Here is an 18563-nt window from a genome sequence, read left to right as displayed (position 1 = left end):
CTCTCCACTCCCCCGACTTGTCCCCACCCCCAGATCAGGCTGATACCACCTCTCAGGCTCCCCCATCCCCCTGATTACCCATGGGAAGGGTCAGATTTCGTTCCTGGCTCATCCCAGAGCCGCCCGCCATCTGCTGGCATCACCTTACCTGCCCCCGAATGACCGAAAAAGGGCCCCACAGATGGGCCACCTCCACGCTCAGCTCTGCCTGTGTCTGATCATCAAAGGAGCGTCCCATGGAGAGGGAACACTGAGGCTAGCAGGGTATGGTCTTGGCTTAAAGCGCCCGGTTACCAAGTCCAGGAGACCCAGAGCAAACCATCTGTGCATAGTCAGGTCCTAAGACTGTTCTGCCAGCGAGAGGACAGTGCAGACAGGATTACTACGGGGCTGCTGCTTCAGCTCAGGGTCTGGGATTCCTTCAAGAAGTATTTATTGGGCCAATGTGCCTAAGTGCTGTCCTCGTCATCCTCTACTGCCCTCAGTCACAGTGATGAACTTGGGTCAGCCTGTGCAGGTTTTGGGAGAGTGGGTTACTAGGTGGAGGGAATCCCCAGAGTGAAGCCTCAGAGACAGAAAATGGGTTGAATTTGGCCCCCTGGGGAGTGGTAGGAGATGAGGCTGGGAAGTCCAAGTTCAGGGGTGGGGGCTGCCTATATCTTAGTGTCTTTTGAGGTCTGGCTCAGATACCATCTCCATGAAGCCTGCTTGATTCTGCCAGACCTTGGGACTTCTTAGCCATGCCATGGGCTGCCTTGTGGCAGGATGGTGGATCTCTGAAGGTGGCCGTGGGCCCCCTGGGTGTGGAGACCAGGTAATGCCCATTTGGGTAAATGAACCTCCCCACTTTCTCACTGTGTGCTTGGAGCAGTGCTTGGTCTATGGACATATGAGTCTGGGTAACATTGTGGGACATCAGTGAGGAAGCTGCCTTTGTCTGGTCCCATGGTAGGTATGCTTTTACTGGGAAGCCCTCAACCCCTTAATCCTCACCACGTCTTAAGTTTGTCTCTATTTGTCATATGGTGAAATTAAAATTCAGAAAGGTAAAGTAACTTGCCCAAAGCCACACAGCTAGTAAGTAGCCCAGTCAGTATTTGAACCCTGGTCCGTGTGGCATGAATCCTAGGATCAGCTCTCGGATATGCCATTCTGAGAGGATGGGCCACGAGTGGGCTTGGCATGGGGTTGGCCCACAGGAAGATGATTCAAAAGGGTTGGTTCTTCTTTCCTCTCCCTCCGCAGACCTAGTACAGGCTTGGAGCATGGAAGGCCCAGTGCAATCCACCAGCCATCTGGTATCTTCTTGTGTTTTTCTGGTACTTTCTTGTGTTTAATGAATATTTCTTGAGCTCCTATTATGTGCTTAGGCAGTGGGGATTCAGTGAATAAAAAAGACCCTTCCTGTCCTGATATACATGCGAGAAAGACAATAGACAAGTGAAATATACAGTGCTGTGGAGAGAACATAGCAGAAAAAGGGGCAGGCCTGGGGGCGAGGGGGGGGGCTAGGGAGGAGTGGGGAGAAGATATTGCAATTTTTAAAAAGTGGCCTGGGAAGTCCTTATGGAGAACATATTTATGTAGATCTGAAGGAGGTGAGGGAGTGAGATGTGCAAACTTCTAGGGAAAGGCCCAGGCAGGAACAGCATGTGCAAAGGTCCTGAGGTGGGTATGTGCCTGGACTAGCCAGAAGTCCAGTGGGTCTGGAGCGGAGGAAGCAAGGGAAGAGTAGTAGGAGGAGGGGTTGGAGGGAACGGGGAGCCAGTTCACACAGGACCTGTTGGCTGCTGTATGATCTTGGGCTTTTGTTCTGAGGGAGATGAGAGATGCAGGGTTCTAACAGAGGAAGGATGAGATGCGAGTGGCCTTGTGTCCAACCAGATGGAGGCGCTGGCTAGAGAATGCCCTCTGTCCCCACCTGGCTGGGAGAGAGGCAGCAATAAAGACTGCTGAGTGAGATGGGGGGTGGTGAGCCACAGCAGGACAGGCACTCCTTGGGGTTTCCTGTGGGCCAGGGGAGGCCCAGAGACCTGGGTTCCACTGGCTCTGTGGCTAAGCTGCTGGGTCATCTTCGATCGTTCCGTGCCTTATGTGCTCAGCTCTCGATTGGGACTAGCAATGCTAGAGCTGTTGTCAAGAGCCAAAGAGCGTAGCCAACTACTGTGGGCGCCCCGGAGGTTGGGCGGCAGGGGGCATCAGGGAAGGCTTTCTAGAGGTGGGAACCCTTGAGCTGAGCCTTAACGTCCAAAAAGTATGAAGCTGGGTGAAAGGAACACGGGTGACAATGGGGAGGATGGGGGAGGGCATCCAGGAGGAGGTACAGTGTGAGCAAAAGCTGAGAGGCTGGAGAGCAGGGCACCAAAAAACAATGCGTGTTGAAGAGCTTAGCGACAGCCTCTGGGGAGTGGGGAGGCTGGAAGGCCCCTCCCTTCCATGGGGCACGGAGGGTTTGTTGTCCCCACCCCCACTGCAGCAGCTGGCCGGCGGCCGGCTGGGGCTGTCCCTTCAGCGGAGCCTTCTCTGGCCACCTCTGGGGCTCCCCGGGGCCGGCCCCGCCCCTCGGGCTGCGCGGGAGGCAGGGGCGGGGCCAGGCGTCCCAGAGCCCGGCGGGAGCTCGTCGGGAGCAGGTGGGGAGGGCCGGCGGTGGCGGCGGGACTGCTGGGGCTTGGCCTCCGGGGCCAGAGCACTAGTCCCCACCTCTCCCCTCCTCGCCTGCCCCCCATGCCTACCAGACTTTTGCCTTGGCCAGGGCCCCCGACGAACCAGCCTCACCTCCCTGTCCGTCGGGGATTCGGGGGCTGAGCTGTCTGGGGTCCCAGGGCCAATGCAGTGCCGCCTTCTCAGGGGCCTGGCGGGAGCCCTCTTCACCCTTCTGTGCATGGGGCTCCTCTCCCTACGGTACCACTCCAGCCTGTCCCCACAGGGCGTGCAGGAGACCCCCAGGCTGTGCCCGCCAAGCCCTCTGTCCCGTGAGCTGCGGCTGCACGATGTCTTCATTGCAGTCAAGACGACCCGAGCCTTCCACCGCTCCCGCCTGGAGCTGCTGCTCGACACGTGGGTCTCCAGGACCAGGGAACAGGTGACAAGTGGGCAACTCTGGGCCCCAGGAGTGGGCCCTGGCCTGAGGGATGCCCGGAAGCCTTTCTTTTGGGCTGGGGTCCCTGGTGGCCTCCAGGGAGAAGCCACCTGCCCACCTGCCCTATCTGGGCTTGTCTTCCCATTTCTCTCTCCTCCTGGGATCAGGGGCTCCTGCCGTCCTGCCTGTGCCCCTCGCTGGCCCTGGAGCCAGGTTCTCCTCAGGCCCCCTGCTCCCTATCTTTCAGGGGCCAGCCCGGGCCCTGCCCCAGACTCCTGGGGGGTCCCTCTCTTCCCTGGCTGTTCTAGCACCGGTTTGCTCCTGCCCACCTTAGCCCAGCCTGGTGATGGGGCCAGCAGGAGGTTCTGGGAGGCTGGGGTAGAGACCTCTGTGAGGTCCTGACTCTGATGTGTGCCCAGGCCAGGCTGTCCCCACTGCAGGCCCCGGCAGCTCCGGCTGTGCTGGGGTGGGGGAAACAGGCGCTGAGCCGCTGAGGAGGGGAAGGTCTGGGGGTCACCTTTTGGGCGGAGAGGGGCGGGGCAGGGGGGCATCCTTTCAGATTTCCTGACAGCCCTGGGCCCCAGGGCGTGCCCAGCGCAGCTGAGCCTCATCTCCTGTGCTCCTTTCCTGTGGGGCAGTTTGGGATGGAGTGGGGAGGTCCGCTGTGAGGGGGTGGCCGAGCAAGGGCTCGATGGCGGGGAGAGGTTAGAGGTGTGCCTAGCATGTGAGTATGTGTATGTGTGTGCATGCGTGTGTGTGTGTGTGTGTATGTGCCTCTGCATGGAGCCCAGTATCCGCCTTAGATGGGCCATGACAAGACGTGTGTGGATGACAGGGGCGCGTGACTTGTGTCTTTCTGGGGACAAGCTGAGTCCCTCTGGCTCTTGCCCTCCCCAGACCCAGTGCCCTCCCCAAGCCAAGTCAGTGATTTAGGGAACCATCTCTGGGGAAGGTGAAGGCTTTACACACACACAGAGCTTTACACACATACTACTATGGTGACTGGCTCAGTGGGAGGAAGTGACTGGGCCTTTGGAGGGGACTGGGGGCTCCAGGGAGACCAAGGAGTAGGGAAGGTGATGTCTATAGGAGCCCAGGGCCTTCTGGGACGAGGGCACCCCATCCCCGATTTCCTGACCATGACGTTCTAGCACCCTATCTAACCCTTCCTCCAGTGGGACGCCAGCACCCAGGTTCTTCCCTGGGGCCCCCGCGCTGCTTCTCATCTTGGGGGAGATTCCGGTTCCTCCTGCGGAAGCCGCCGAGTCTGGCCCTCCCCGCAGACCTTCCTGTTTATGGTGCTGCGTCTGTGTACCCGGGAGCCTGCCTCACGTGATCTGAGGCCCCTTCCTGCCTTGTCTTGATCACCATGGTGGTGCCCTTGCCCCGGATGAGGAAACTGAGGCCAGAGAGGGGAAGTGCTTGTCAGCGTCACCCCAAAGGCCTAGGGGCGCAGAGCCCAGGGGAACCCAGCCCCCTCCTCCCGGCTGGGACCCTTCTTTCTCTGCTGAGATCCAGGATCCCTGAGCTGCCTCATTACTCGGCTTACAGGAGAGGGTCCTTGGGCCCCCAGCCTGGGTGGCCCTGGCAGGACCATGTCAGCAAAGGAGAGGAAGCAGCCACCCACTCTGTGTCTCGAGCTCAATCCCATATGCCAGCTAGGCAGGCAGTGGGAGGAGCTGTCAGCGGCTCAGTACCCCAGGGGCTGCCCATCAGATGCCTCGCTCCCTTTCACCCCAACGACAGCCACGAGAGGGAGGGATTGAGGTAGGAGATGAATTCACTCAGTTGCGCAACCCCCACCACAGCACAAAGGGACAGAGTCGAGAAAACTTGTCCTTTATGCAGAGTTGAGAACAGGAAGGATGCTTGCATTGAGGAAGAGGAAGGGAGACAGGGAGACACATTCTTACTGCACCGCACCTCGTCTGGGGCCCCTTTGTCTCTATCCTTTGGCTCATCTCTCTCTGCAACCTTGGCCGAGGCCCTCCCCTTTTCAGCCCTCAGTTTCCCCATCTGCACGGGACAGGAGGGTCTCAGAGCCTCTCTTAGCTCTGCCATCAGGAGCGGGCCTGAGCTGGTTAACTCCAGGGCTGGGCGCCCGCCCCAGCTGGTTAAGGGCAGCCGGGTGGCAGGTGGGCCTTTGTTGCAGCAGGCTGGGGCTCGTGTGGCCTTTGTCCCAGGCAGAGGGGGCGGGCTGGGGGAGGCCTGTTTTGTGATCAGTGGGGAGAACTTTCCCTTCCCCGCAGGCCCCTCAAGTGCAGTGGGTTGGGGGTGGGGCCGCAGTGCCTGCCTCACATCTTCCAGCAGATGGCCCCCAGCCCCCCTCCCCTGACCCCAGCGGGCTGCCTGGCCTTTTGTTTTCCTGTGAGGTTTTAACTATTGTCAGAGTCTCCTCAAACATTAAATGCAACCCTTGGCTCAGAGGAAACTCTGCCCACTGCTCTGTGCCAATCTCAGGGTTCCCGGGGACTGGAACGCCAGCCTCACGTGCCCCGCCCAGCCCCCAGCCCTGCTGCAGGAACCCCCCACTTCCCCACTGATTCGGGCTCATTCATCCATCAGCAAGTATGCCCTGACCCATTTGGCCCATGCTCCAAACTCCAGAGAGTTCCAACGTCTGATGGCTGTTTGGTGGCAAAAGTTTGCCAGGGAGCAGGGCAAGAAAGGCCTGATTTCTTTCCTTGGCTCCCCGGGGGGCTGTGTTGAAAACAGACTTGGGGTGAGGGTAGGACAGAGTTGGGAGACCAGGGCAAAGGTGACAGCAGCAAAGCCGGCAGGAGAGGACCATGGAGGGGCTGGGCCGCCGCTGGCCATGCTGGCTGCTGTGGAGAGCTGGCATCCTGGGTGAGGAAGAGAGGAGGCATGGTGACCCCAAGGTGCTGGGACCCAGCAAGATGGGGAGCACCCAGAGGGGCACAGGTCTGGGGGGAGCTGGGCCACTGAATCTGAGGCACCCAGGGAGAAACTGTGGCTGCCGTGGGGTTTGATGTCTTCTTGATGGGGCTGAATGCCAAGAGGCAGGATAGCGTTGCTGAGGCAGTGGATGGGACAAAGAAGAGGGCCAGTGTCGGGCTGCCAGCACTTTTTGCAGGGATATCTGGGGACCTCCAGTGTTCTCTAAATCTGAAGGCGGGAGACACATCCCAGGGAGGGGCTGCTGAGGAGGTGGGTGCTGCCCAGGCCTCTCGGAGGTGAGCTGGGTGCTGGCACAGGGAGATAAAGCAGACCAGGCCTGTGCCCTTCAGGATGTCACTGTCTGGTGGGAGAGTCCAAAGGACAGATTTCTGTAACGGAGGGGCTGCTGTTACTTACCACCAGGAGGAACAGGTGGCTGAGGGACACATGGGAGGGGTGTCAGGGAAGGCTTCCTGGAGGAAGCGGTGACTGAACTAGGACTTAGGGGACAAGAAACGGGCACAGCATGAGCAAAGGCTCAGAGGAGTATGCATGTGTGTGGCACATTTGGGGAACTGAAAAACCTTTGGGTTTAAAAGAGGGGTGGGGCAGGAAGTGGCGAGATAGGCTGCATCAGGCCCAGGGGCTGGGTGGACCCTCATGGCCACACTTAGGAGGTGGCCTTTATTCCAAGGGCAGGAGGGAGCCACAGAAGGCGCTAGGCGGGGTGGTGAATATGGGTATTATCTGGTTCTGGTGCCAACAAGAGAACAGATCTGAAGATCTTGCACGAATCCATTGAAAGATAGTAAGTAGCTCAGAAGGCCCATGGTTATAGGCCCTGGGGAGACAGGACTTCTTCCTTTGTACCCCTTCCTGTACCCAACCCTAGCTTCTGGCCACCGATGCCTCAGTTTCCCTCAAGATAGGAAGCGGAGCCTGGCTTCACTGCCACCTCTTTCTTCTCCTTTCTCACATCATCTCACTTTACCATCACAGCTACCCCTAGTCCCCATTTTCCGGCCAGGTAAACTGAGGCTCAAGGCAGGGTTTGATCTGCTCTGAAGGGCTGGTTCCTGGAAACCAGGGAGAAGTTTGTGGCTGAGCAGGGAGGGGCGTGCAGTTGGAAGCCCTGAGTCTGGAAGGAGGACAGGGTCAGCTCCGGGGTGGCTGAGGGCCTTTCAACAGGTGGGATGCTTTTTCCTTGGTCCTCCCTTGGAAAGAATTCAAAATTGTCCAGGGTCTGGGCAGGGCCCCCTATGGGTCAGAGGAGGCTCTTGCTATGCCTGGCAGACAAGAGGACCTGCTCAGGCAGGGAAAGGGACATGTACTGGGCAGGGTGTGGAATGGGGGTTAGATGGGTCCCCAGCTGCGTTCCGTCTGGCCCCAAGCGACCTCTAATTTGTCTCTTGTTCAGTTTGTGTTCAATTTATCTAGGGCCTGAGCGGCCTCTCCCTGCCCAGGGTTGGGGGCGTTCCGAGACCTGTGGGTCTGAATCCCAGCTCAGCAGTTTCCAACTGTACAACCATAGTCTGTCCCTTAGCCATCTTGTGAGGGGAAGAGCCTTGCCCTCTGTGAGGGGAACAGATCACCTGGCTCAAGCAAGGTTCAGGGAGGTCATCAGAGCTGGGGTTGGATCACGATGTAAAACTTCTGAGACGTGTAAGGACCCCGCACCTGCCCTGGGGCAGCCGGTGTGGCTATGGAGAGACACGACCAACTCCCCAGGCTGGTGTGGTGCCCCAGGGCGTGGGTCTTCCCACGTAGAGTCTCTCTCCTGACAAAGTGTCTTGGGTTGCGTAAGTGTGGTGATGGAGGGGCCAAGTGGGACTGCAGTGTGTGTATGTGTGTGGGATAGAAGACGGTGTGACTCTGGGAGGGTCTCCATGGGCGCTGGTCTATAAGGGTGCTCGTGCAGGTGACACAGTGGGTGGTGCGTGCTGGGAGGCTATGTTGTGTGTCTTGTGGGGGTAGTTGAGAAAGTCATGGTGTCTGAAAGGAGTGTGTGATGATGTTGGGGTTGTGTGTCTGTCACTGATGGAGGGCACAGCTCTGGACCCATGTTTCAGCAGGGGCGTGGCTGTGGGCTGCCCTTGGTCGACTCGGGTCCTGACTCCTCCCTCTTTCTCCTTCTTAGACGTTTGTCTTCACCGACAGCCCAGATGAAGGCCTCCAGGAGAGACTGGGTAACTTCAGATGGGGGTGGAGACTCCTCAGCTGTTTCCAGGGAAAGCTGGTGTGGCTGTCCCCTGGTCCCGGGTCCCCAGGAAATAGGGCTGCCCTCCTTTGCCATGTGGGGAGGGGAGCAGGCTTCTTTGAAGTGGGTGTGGCATGAGGAGCGGCTGTCCTGGACAGTACCCTGGACCCCTGGGTCCCAGCCCAGCCTCCCATTCATTAGCTCTGGGGTCCTGGGAGGGTCAGCCCTCCCTGGCGTCTGTTTCCCCACGTGTAAAATGAGAATGGGTGGGGTCTTGCTCTTCATTCTCATGGTGGATAGGCCTGCAGGGAGGACCTGGGCAGGGTCCCCTGACTTGTCCCCACTTTTCAGGGTCCCACCTCGTGGTCACCAACTGCTCTGCTGAGCACAGTCACCCCGCCCTGTCCTGCAAGATGGCTGCTGAGTTTGACACCTTCTTGGCCAGCAGGCTGCGGTGAGTGCACCTGGGTCTCTGAGGGCAAGTGTGACCTTTGCCTCGGTCTAGATCCCGAATAGGTGTTGTGACAAAAAAGTGAAGTCAGCTGGGTCCTATGAATTTAAGCATGTAAGGGCCTCCTGGGATCTGTCTCTGGGCAGCCGGTCTGGGTTCAAATCTTGCCATTTACAGACTGTGTGACCTTGGGCAGGTGTCTTAACCTTTCTGAGCCTCTGTCACCACCTGTTAAGCGGGCACGCTTTCCTCAGGAGCTCACATAGGGCATGGGCCTTCGGTGTTAGCTACTCTCTCCCTGCCTAATTTTGCTGACTGACTTATGGGGGGCGCAGGGGAGTCTGGCTAGCCCGCAGCCCTTGGGAACCCACCTCCAAGCTTCCCATCCCCTTTCTGTCCCCACAGGTGGTTCTGCCACGTGGATGACGACAACTACGTGAACCCAAGGGCACTGCTGAAGCTGCTGAAAGCCTTCCCACAGACTCGCGACGTCTACGTAGGCCGGCCCAGCCTGAACCGGCCTATCCGAGCTTCTGAGCCCAGGCCCCACAACCGCACGGTGGGTCCCTTGTTCCCTTCCTTCCTCCTTCCTCCTTCATGCGTTGACCCTGGGCGGAGCCATATTGGGGCGGGGACACCGGGGCGGAGCCATATGGGGCAGAGCCATATGGGGGCGGAGCCATATGGGGCGGGGCCATGTGGGGCGGGGCCACGTGGGGGCGGAGCCAGGTGGGTTTTCTGGCTTTCCCATTTGGTCTCCTCGCTGTGTGTTTGGGTTGCTGACTTCACCACCGATCCTGTCTTCTCTGTGAAATGGGGAGACTGCATACAGTAGGGCCTCAGTCACTGAGGAGCAGCGGCTCCTTCTGGTCACACAGTGACAGGGATGTGGGGGTGGGGTTGGGGTGGGGTGGGGGGTGGGGGCGGTGAGCTGAGGCTCCGACTCCATGACAGGGCTCCCAGCCCCTGGTATTGTCAGGCAGTTGTACAGACTGTTCAGATGCCGGATACCGTTGGGCCTTGTGGTAAATTGCGCTGTCCCCCACCCCCTGAGCTCTCCCCGCCCCTCTGTACCCCTCCTTTGTCCGGACTTCACTGACCGGCAACTAAAGAGGTGACACCCGGCACAATGGGGTCCCCAGCACCAGCTTCAGCTCCAGATCTAGATGGACGCTAATGAGGGCTGTGAGATTTAGGAAACAAATAAGCCAAAAATCAGGATAACAGTTAAATTGGACTTTCAGCTGAACAGGGAAGAATTTTGTAGTGTAAGTACAGAGTGTGGTTCTCTCCTGGTCCCCAGGACCCACCAGGCTTCTGGCATTGGTGTGGCCCAGGCCCCTAGAGGGCTCCCTTGGCCCCAGGGAAAAGGCTAGTCAGGGGGTGCCCCTCCCTCGAGACAGCACGTGGAGCAGGAGCTGGGCCGCAGTGGGGCTCTCTACCACCCCTGCTCACCATCTGCTTTGTTAGGGAAACCAAGAGTAGGAAACACACAACCTTAATTATCAGCGGCTAATCGGCCTCTGAGCCCTAATTAAATCCTCTTGGGCCCTGGGGGTGTGTGTGTAAGTCAACTCCAGGTGAGCGAGGGGTGCCCCAGGCCCCCACACCACCACATGCTTGCCTGTAGGGGTTGAGAACGCCATTCTGGAGCCTGGTTCCCTGGCTTCATACACCAGCTCTGCCACCTCCTGGCTTCCCGACCTTTGCTCAAGTCAACCCACCCTTCTGTGCCTTAGTTTCCTCATCTGCAAAATGGATGATAACCGTCCCCACCTAATAGGGTTGTTGTGAGCAGAAAGGGGAACAATTCAATGAGGTCATGTACCCAAGTGCTTGGAATGGGATCTGGCACGTGATGACACTAGTGAGTGTCAGCAGTTGGTACCCAACCCAACCCAGCTCAGCCTTCATCTTGGGGCCTTCTTCCTGGGGAGGTTCAGCACCTGCTGGGGACACCCAGGCCCCAACCCCTCAATGGGCACTAATACCCATGCCCCCTGGCGGGATCCCTAGACTCTGCCCCAAAGTGTCCTAGCCTGTTTGGATTCTGGGGTTCCCCCCAGGCTATGTGGTGTGGGGGGAGATAGCAAAAGGGGGCAAGATTTCTGGCTCAGGCTCAGTCCCAGCTGTGGGACCTCAGGCTGGTGACCTCCCTTCTCTGCACGTCAGTGCTCAGGGTTGGGCATGTTTACTGTTACTGCTGTTGTTCCTTTAATTATCTGGGAGGAGAAGCCCTGGACCCATAGGTCATTAAACAAGCATTCATTGGGCACCAACTGTATGTCAGGATCTTAAGAACCTGTTCATTCTGCTTAGAGGCCTGAACACCTCTGTCTAAGAGGGAGGCATTTCCAGAAGCAGCTCATAGAGGTCTTTAGGGGGAGGACACAGGGATGGCTGAACTGGAGCAGGGGTGCTCAAAGGTGACAAATCTGAGGCCCAGAGAGGAGTGGTGGCTTTCTCTAGGTTACACAGCTGGGCAGTGGAGGAGGCTGAGGCCCCAGAATCAGGCTTCCCAGCTTCCTGCCCCGGGTTCTTCTCATTGCTGCATCATAGGAGATAACCCAACCCCATGTGATGTGCATCAATTAAGCACCAACTGTGTACTTGGGAGAAGGTAACCATAGGGAATTTGGTCAAGAGATAGGACAGCTGAAAGGGAGCAGGGTTTGCCAGAGCCTTAGAAAAATTCTTGAGTTGTGACTTCACGAGGCCTCCCAGAGAAGCGGGGCAGAGAGTGGTTTAAACCCCAAGGGAGGTTACGGGTTCCTGAGACTGAGTTGTCAAGAGGTTTGCTGGCGTTGGGGGCTCACAGGCCTGCCCATCCTTCTCTCTTTACTCCGTGGGAAGCTTCATTCTCTCCTTGTGCAGAAAAGCTTTCTCAGTCCCTGGAGCTGGAAGTGAGGAGGCCAGTGCAGGTGGCTTGGTACGGGGTATTTGAGGAGTACCGCTCCCAAGCCTGGTGACCTGTAGAAAGCGTCTCTTCCTCCCAGCTAGCATAGGGAGCTCAGGGAAGAACTTGGATTGGCTGGCCTAAGTCATGTGCCTGTCACTGGGCCAATCACAGGGTCAGGGGGTGTGGCCTTGTGATCTACCCTTCCTGGGGCACCTGCCCCCCTCCTGGGACCCAGGGGAGCAGGTGCTGTATTTGGTGGCCCCTCCTGAACCACTTGGGGTGAGGTGGGGGCATTCCTCTGGGGAAAGGGGTAAGGTGTGCTCGGCAGACAAATATGTTACATCTAATTGGTGACCCCATCACTCTTAATTAGCCATGAGACTTTGGGCCTCAGTATTCTTGTCTGTAAAATGGGCATGATGATGTCAAGCTGTAGCAAGACTTTAGTGAAAGGTGAAATAAAAAGGTTTTGAGTCATGCTGGTTGCCAGTGGAGGGGGGCCCAGCTGTGGCCCCCCACCCCCAGGCTCATCCTGCACCTTGGACCTCCCCACCTCTCCCCCCAGAGGCTGGTACAGTTCTGGTTTGCCACTGGGGGTGCTGGCTTCTGCATCAACCGCGAACTGGCTTTGAAGATGGCCCCGTGGGCAAGGTAAGCAAAGCCCCACAGGTGGGTGGTGGAGAGCAGGGCCTGGTGTATGGGGGGGTCCTTTGCTGCAGGAAGGGCTTGAGAGTGAGCTCAGGAGAAACCTGCCTCTCATTCATGCTGTGTCACAGTTACACAGTTAGTGGTGAGAAAGCCACCTGCCATCCTGCCATCAGGGCACTCTGCCACACACAGGCAAGTTGTGTAATCCCTGCGAGCCTCAGTGCCCCCATCTGTAAAATGGACCTGATAATATGATAGCTAACGGTTGGCGGGAGGGTGAACAATTGGGCTGGCACCCAGTCCCCCATGTCACAGGGGAGGTGAAGGCCAAGTGTAGAGGTGTTCAGAGGAAGGAAGAAGTAGGGCCTTCTGCTTGGGGCCAGGAGGAAGGCTTCCTGGAAGAGGTGGCCTTTGAACTGGGATAGCCCTAGAGGTCCCCAAGTGAAGGTGATCCTGGGGGTTGCTGAAGACCCCAATATGGGATGAGGGTACTGGTATTCTGGAGAGGAAGTAGCAAAGGCCTGGCCTCTTGAGGGCTGCGTGGACAGGCTGTTGTTATTAGCAACTGTTGTTATTAGCAACAGTATCCGTGTTGCTCCCTTATATTGGGGGCCCATTCTGAGCCGGGCCTGCACTTCACTAGGGCGTCAAGACTGACTGCTTGTCAGTCTTGTTTCCACAGCTAAGGAGACTGAGGCTTGAGAGGTTGGGCAAGTGATTGGTCCAAGGTCACCCAGGTCTGAGGTCACTCAGTTGCTGGCTTTGACTCCAAGGTCTACCTGCTTTGCCACTACACCACCCCAGCCTGCTCCAACCTGGATGGGAGGGGTCCTCCAGTGGGGAACTCGGGCCCTGGTTGGGAGCTGTAATGCTGTCGTAGGGCACGTCCAGTGCAGGTGTGTACACGTGACCAGGGGTCCTCCCTGGGTCTGGTGCCCCCATCTGGGCTTCGGCCCACCTTTATGGTATATTTGTGTGAATTGGAAAAAGTATCCCCCCTTGGGCAGGTGCAGCCCTTGGGCACAACCTGGAATGAGAAGGGAAGGCTGGGTTTCTGCACCCACTGTGCCCCTCAGTCAGGCATTCTATACAGCAGGACAGCCTGCCCAACCTCGCCCCCAGGAGTGTTCATGGGGTATGCAGTCCGGTGATGCCCTTCCCTGGGACACGGCCCCTTCCCTCCTCCACATCTGGCTCACTCCGGTGCATTCTGTAAGACTCCGTTTAAAGCCTGCCATTGCCATGATTAAATGAAAAGCAAAACAAAAGTGTGCCGCCTCCTCTGGGAAGCCCACCTTACCCTCCCTCTGTCTCCCAAGCCTCATGCTTTCCTCTGACTTCAGAGCCAGTCCTGCCCTGAAATGATGTGTTCCTCTGTCTCCCTTCAGAATGGGGGCCACTGTCAAGGGCAGGAAGCTTTTCTTTCTCATCTCTGTATCCGCAGCCCCAGCACGGTCCCTGGCACACAGGTAGCTCCTGGAGTTCAGCAATGAATGAATGAGTGAATGAATGTAAAGAGAGGAAGGGATACATTTATAAAGGGCTTCTTCTTGCCATTCTTCCCCTTGAACTTCACAATAGCCCAGTGAGGGCAGGGCCATTATCACGCCCATTTCGCAGAAGAGGAAGCTGAGGCTCCCCTGGTTCGTGGCTTGCCGGAAGTCACCCGGTGCCCAGGAGGTAGATGCTGGAGCTGGAGCTCTGCTCTACCCATCTGTCCCTGGGAGGGAGGGCCTTCTGGGAGGCAGGGCGAGCTCTGTGCCACTCGCCAGTGCCCGGCTCTCTCTCTCAGTGGCTCCCGCTTCGTGGAAACATCCGCCCTCATCCGGTTGCCCGACGACTGCACCGTGGGCTACATTGTCGAGTGCAAGCTAGGCGGCCGCCTGCAGCCCAGCCCCCTCTTCCACTCCCACTTGGAGACCCTACAGCTGCTGGGGGCTTCCCAGCTCCCAGAGCAGGTGAACTGGCCTTGGGGCGATAGGAGAGGGATGCATGTGTGTGGGGGGGTATTCCCTACTGAGGGGGAAACTGAGGCCCAAGGTGGGAAAGCACCCTCAGATGGACCCACGTGACTCAGCCCTCTCCACCACCAGCCCTCAAGGGTTAGCGTTTATGATGCTCAAATTCTTTGGTCTGGTCCCCAGTGCCAGCTGCAACGACCTGCACGGACCAGGTGAAGCTTACCTTCAGGTTCAGACTGCTCCCCTCCCTGCCTTCTCCACTCCCTCCTGTCCCTCTTCCATCCCCCAGCATCCCTCCAAAGGGGTCAGGCATGCCCTTTCCAACTCTGCCTGTTGGCTGTCCCGCCTTCATCAGAGCTTACCTGCCCGCTGCCCCCCTGCTTTTGTTCTAACCCAGATGTTGCTGGGAGAGAGCAGGTGCTTAGTGGGAAACCTCAGGCATAATGTCTGGTTTGGGGGGGGGGACCCCATTCCACCACCTGGCAAGCAACGGCTCTACGGAGTTCCAGCTGGCTCTGTCTTGCGCCCGCGGCCGTCCTCCTCTGGGTGGCCAGTCCTGTAGGGGATCCTGGCTGGGAAGGTCCCTGAGATCCTCCACCCAACAGTGTGAGTCAGAACCCTGTGGTAGCGAGGGACACAAATGCAACACAGACCGTATGTTGGACATGTACGGGCTCATGAGCCTGGGAAGCTGGGGGCTGCTTGCTACTTCCAGCTGAGTCTGTGTGCCCAGACTGTCCCCACTCTGGCCTGTCTTCCCTGACATTGGGCTCACCCTGAGGGAGGCTCGCTCCTCGGGGGGCAAGATGGCAGCTCTAGGTTTCCACCCCACCCCGAGGAAGAGCACTCCTCCTTCCGCCACATCCCAGGGCTGGTGCTCAGTGGTCTGGAACGCCTGAGCTGGTGCTCGTGGAAGGCCGGCTTGTGTCACACGACCCGTCCCCTCCCAGAGCCAGGAGTTAGTGTGGATTCACCAGGCCTGGACCTGGGCTGTAGTGTTGGCCTCGGTAAGACCGGATGGGCTGAAGCCAGGAAAGGGGCACAGACTTTGGGCAGCCCAAACCAGGTACCCTAATGGCAGGGATTTCCAGAATACCCACCATGCCAGACACCGTGTGTGGCTTTATCTGCTTTAACTCTGCTTCCTTCCAACATTTGCGTGAGGGGAGCTCTAACATTCCCATTCTGTAGGTGGAAAAACTGAGGCCCAGAGAGCAGAACTAACCATGGCACAGTTAACATTAGGCAGTGGGGGATTTGAACCCTGCCCGGGTGGCCCCTAAGCCCACGGTCTTTAACCACTGTGGTCGACTGCTTCTCGACAAGGGGCATTAGCCCATGTCCTCATTGCGTGTGGAGTATCCCAAGGGTCCAGGTGGAGACGGAGTGCCAAGGCCCCACAGTGAGTCTCAAGAAACCGCTGTCCAGGCATGGAATTTACTGGAAGGGTGCTTTCCCCTCTTGAGACTCAGTTTCCTAGTCTGTAGGCAAGGGATTTTTTCCAGCCTCTCAGGTAGGGCCACTGCTGGGGATGCAAATTAGGGATAGTGCCTCACAAGCTTGAAGTTCCTGCAGAGTGGGGTGGGCTCTTCAGCGAGTGCTAAAGGTGGGATTTTAGGGGCAGAGGCAGGCTCTCTGCGCCCCTCAGAGTGCCTTATGGGCTTTCCCTGCTTCTGCCCCAATACTGCCCCCTTGTGGTGTTCTCTGTGGGACACGCCACCAACCTTCATTTTCTTCTCTGCTTTTCTCTGCCCAGGTCACCCTCAGCTATGGCGTCTTTGAGGGGAAGCTCAATGTCATTAAGCTACAAGGCCCCTTCTCCCCCAAGGAGGACCCTTCCAGGTGAGTCTAGGGGCTCAAACTATAGGATCGGAGCTGGGGGTCTGAGTCCGGGTGTCCAAACACAGGGGAACCTGGAGGGAGGGAAGGCATTGAAGGCTGACAGCACAGAGCTGGGAGTGCAGGGAGTGGATTTCAGTCTCTGCTCTCCCCCAGGATTGCTGTGTGACCTTGGGTGAATACCTTGCTCTCTCTGGGCCTCAGTCTCCCCATTTGGAGCACAAGGAGGCTGGGTGTCATGGATCTGAAGGGCTCTCCCAGGCCTCTGGGATTCTTCAGGAGCTCCTGGAATACTGAAGTGTCTTCCCTGAGCAAAGGAGATGTTCTAAGGGAAGAACTTCAGGCCCTGATGGGAAAATTTTATTTGAGCTTTTGTAGGCTCTCTGTTTCTTTGATACTCTTCAGTGGTCCTTTTCAGTAGGTATGGCAGAGGGCTCATGACTGTTTAAGGGGCCCTGTGGCCAGGGCTGTGTTGAATAAGTTAGACATTACACAGAGACAGAGTTCGGCTCAATATAGGAAAAAAAAATTCACATTTCTAGGATGAAAGGAGCCGCCTTCTCATGGGGTGAGCTCCTCGTCAGTGGAAGGGCACAGCTATAGCTAGACTATCAGGAGGTTTAAGAGCAGATGTGAAATTCTCTCTGAGCCTGAAGATTCTAGAATCCAAAGGTTCCTGCCTTGTAGGGCTGGAGCCGACTGGGGACTCAGATACATGTGACTGGATAGTCTGGCCTCAGCTGGGGTCTCATCGTGGCATCTCTGGCCTTTGGAGTCTCTCTAAACAGGTGGTTTCCATGAGTCCCGCCCCCCTCCCGGGGACATTTGGCAATGTCTGGAGACATTTTTGATGGTGATGACTCAGGAGGATTCTACTGGCTTCTCATGGGAAGAGGTCTAGGGTGCTGTAAACATTTGACAAGGCACAGGGCACCCCACAACGAAGACTTATGTAGCCCTAAATCGTAAGGGTGCTGAGGGGGAAAAATCCTGTTCCAAACCATCTCTGTGACATGGGCTCCCCTAGGAGCCCATGAAGTGAGTGTGCGAGTTGGGATGATCGTCTTGTCCATTTCTGGTCTCTCCACAGGTTCCGTTCTCTCCATTGTCTCCTCTATCCAGATACTCCTTGGTGCCCACAACTGATGGCCAGATGAACCCTGAACAGCAGGGCAAAATTTGGGCTGAGGCTTCTGGTTGTCCTTGGTCTCCCCAGGCAGCCCTGGGGACTTGTGGCAAGTGCCTTTTGCGGGGGAGTCCCTGGCTGGGCCTCTGAGTGGTGGGTCAACCCAGGATTGTATGGTGGCTGGCAGTGAAGGTGTGGCGTCCTAGGCCTCTGGGAGGTGGGTTGGACAGCCCAGAGAACAGGTGCACCAGGGGAGGGCCTGAGAGGCCCCAGGGGCTGAGCTTCTATGGGCCTTGGGTGGCTGAACTGAAAAAGCACAGAGAACCCCTGAACTGGGTTGGGGTTCAGGGTTCCTAACCTCCAGAGGATCACATGGGCCCTGGGGTGGGGTCTGGCCTCCACCCCCAGCTCTGGTCTCTGTCATTCCCCTGGGGTCAAGCACTGGACCATCCATTCCGAGCTCCTTCGGCTGGATCTCCAACCCCTGAGGGGGCCCAACTGGAATAAGGACAGAGCCCGGGGCCTGGGGCAGGGACTGTCATTCCTGACCAGTGGCCAGCTCCTTGCTCCGCCCCCTGGCAAACAGATCCCATTTTGTTTGGGGTATCATCGTGCTCCGACCCAGATGGCGGATGGTGATGGTTCCCAGCCCATCGCGACGGTCCTTTTGCTCACTTTCCCGGCCTCCCTTGCTCCGTGTGTCAGTGTGAAGTAAACAAGGCCAATGGGGAGGGTCCTGGGGAGATTCTGTGGCCTGTACCCATCTTCATGCTGTGAACGTGGGCGTGATGTCTGGATCTGGGGCAGTTGCCTTGTTATTGTGAAGGAAAGGCCTTGACTGTCATGCGTACTTGTCCCTTTTGGCATCTGGATCTATGAGAAGATTAAACACTGTTTCAACCTCTCTTGGTCTGGTTTTCTGTTACGTGTGGAGCCGGTGTGTTCCTGGCTGGGGTGGGCTCTTAGGTCGGCCTGTCCCAGTGGTGGTGGTGTTGGTCTGGATCCTGGGCTAGATGTTCCTGTTATGCATTTCCTGGTTGTATATGTGACCTTGAAGCATCCACTTCGTCTCCCTGGGTTCTTTGCCCATTTTATAGAGGTGGGAAGGAACCCCTTCTCTGTGGGTTGACAGCTGGGTGAAATGATAGAGTGTTCGTGAAGGGCTCAGCCCGGCCTGGCATGGAGAAGGAAGGTTTCCGTGAGCAGTGAGTGCTCCTAGCGTGTGCTGAGTCACGGAGAGCCGGGGTGTGTGAGGGCGTGCGTGGCTGTGTGGTGTGGTGTGTCCCCTTTCCACACAGGTCTGTGCATAAGGACACACGTGTGGTGAATGTACGTGTGGGTGCCCACATCACACACATGTGTGTACTGTGTAGACACGTGTGACTGGGTGTGTGCCATGTGGCGCTAGTATGCCGCGGGCTACTTCTCCTTTTCTCTGTCCCCGGAGCCTGGGTTGGGGGTAGCG

The 18563-nt window shown here is 57.5% G+C and overlaps 1 protein-coding gene across 3 annotated transcripts; it reads left to right on the top strand.

Moving 5' to 3' along the window:
* Nucleotides 1-2586: 2586 nt before the first annotated feature.
* On the top strand, nucleotides 2587-18002 carry MFNG (MFNG O-fucosylpeptide 3-beta-N-acetylglucosaminyltransferase). 3 transcript variants are annotated; one of them, XM_047740551.1, is made up of 8 exons: nucleotides 2589-3082; nucleotides 8115-8163; nucleotides 8526-8628; nucleotides 9031-9184; nucleotides 12090-12175; nucleotides 13965-14130; nucleotides 15890-15975; nucleotides 17063-18002. In XM_047740551.1, exons 1-8 carry the CDS (start codon nucleotides 2828-2830, stop codon nucleotides 17127-17129), a joined length of 966 nt encoding a protein of 321 aa, XP_047596507.1. In that variant the 5' UTR covers nucleotides 2589-2827; the 3' UTR covers nucleotides 17130-18002. The 3 variants fall into 3 exon arrangements, with proteins under 3 accessions (XP_047596509.1, XP_047596507.1, XP_047596510.1); XM_047740554.1 differs by lacking the exon at nucleotides 2589-3082 and adding an exon at nucleotides 4512-4846; XM_047740553.1 differs by lacking the exon at nucleotides 13965-14130 and having other exon boundaries at nucleotides 2587-3082.
* Nucleotides 18003-18563: the final 561 nt, after the last annotated feature.

The sequence above is a fragment of the Lutra lutra genome, chromosome 8 (genome assembly GCF_902655055.1).
Source record: "Lutra lutra chromosome 8, mLutLut1.2, whole genome shotgun sequence".
Lineage (NCBI taxonomy): Eukaryota > Metazoa > Chordata > Mammalia > Carnivora > Mustelidae > Lutra > Lutra lutra.
The sequence above is the reverse complement of the archived record's forward strand: the minus strand, read 5'-3'. Positions and strand labels throughout refer to the sequence as shown.

Excerpts from the sequence above, each read along its gene's own strand:
- MFNG (XM_047740551.1), top strand. The coding sequence starts at position 2,828 with ATGCAGTGCCGCCTTCTCAGGGGCCTGGCGGGAGCCCTCTTCACCCTT. Across the intron at positions 12,176-13,964 it reads AAGATGGCCCCGTGGGCAAG|TGGCTCCCGCTTCGTGGAAA; the intron begins GTAAGCAAAGCC and ends TCTCTCTCTCAG. Across the intron at positions 14,131-15,889 it reads CTTCCCAGCTCCCAGAGCAG|GTCACCCTCAGCTATGGCGT; the intron begins GTGAACTGGCCT and ends TTCTCTGCCCAG.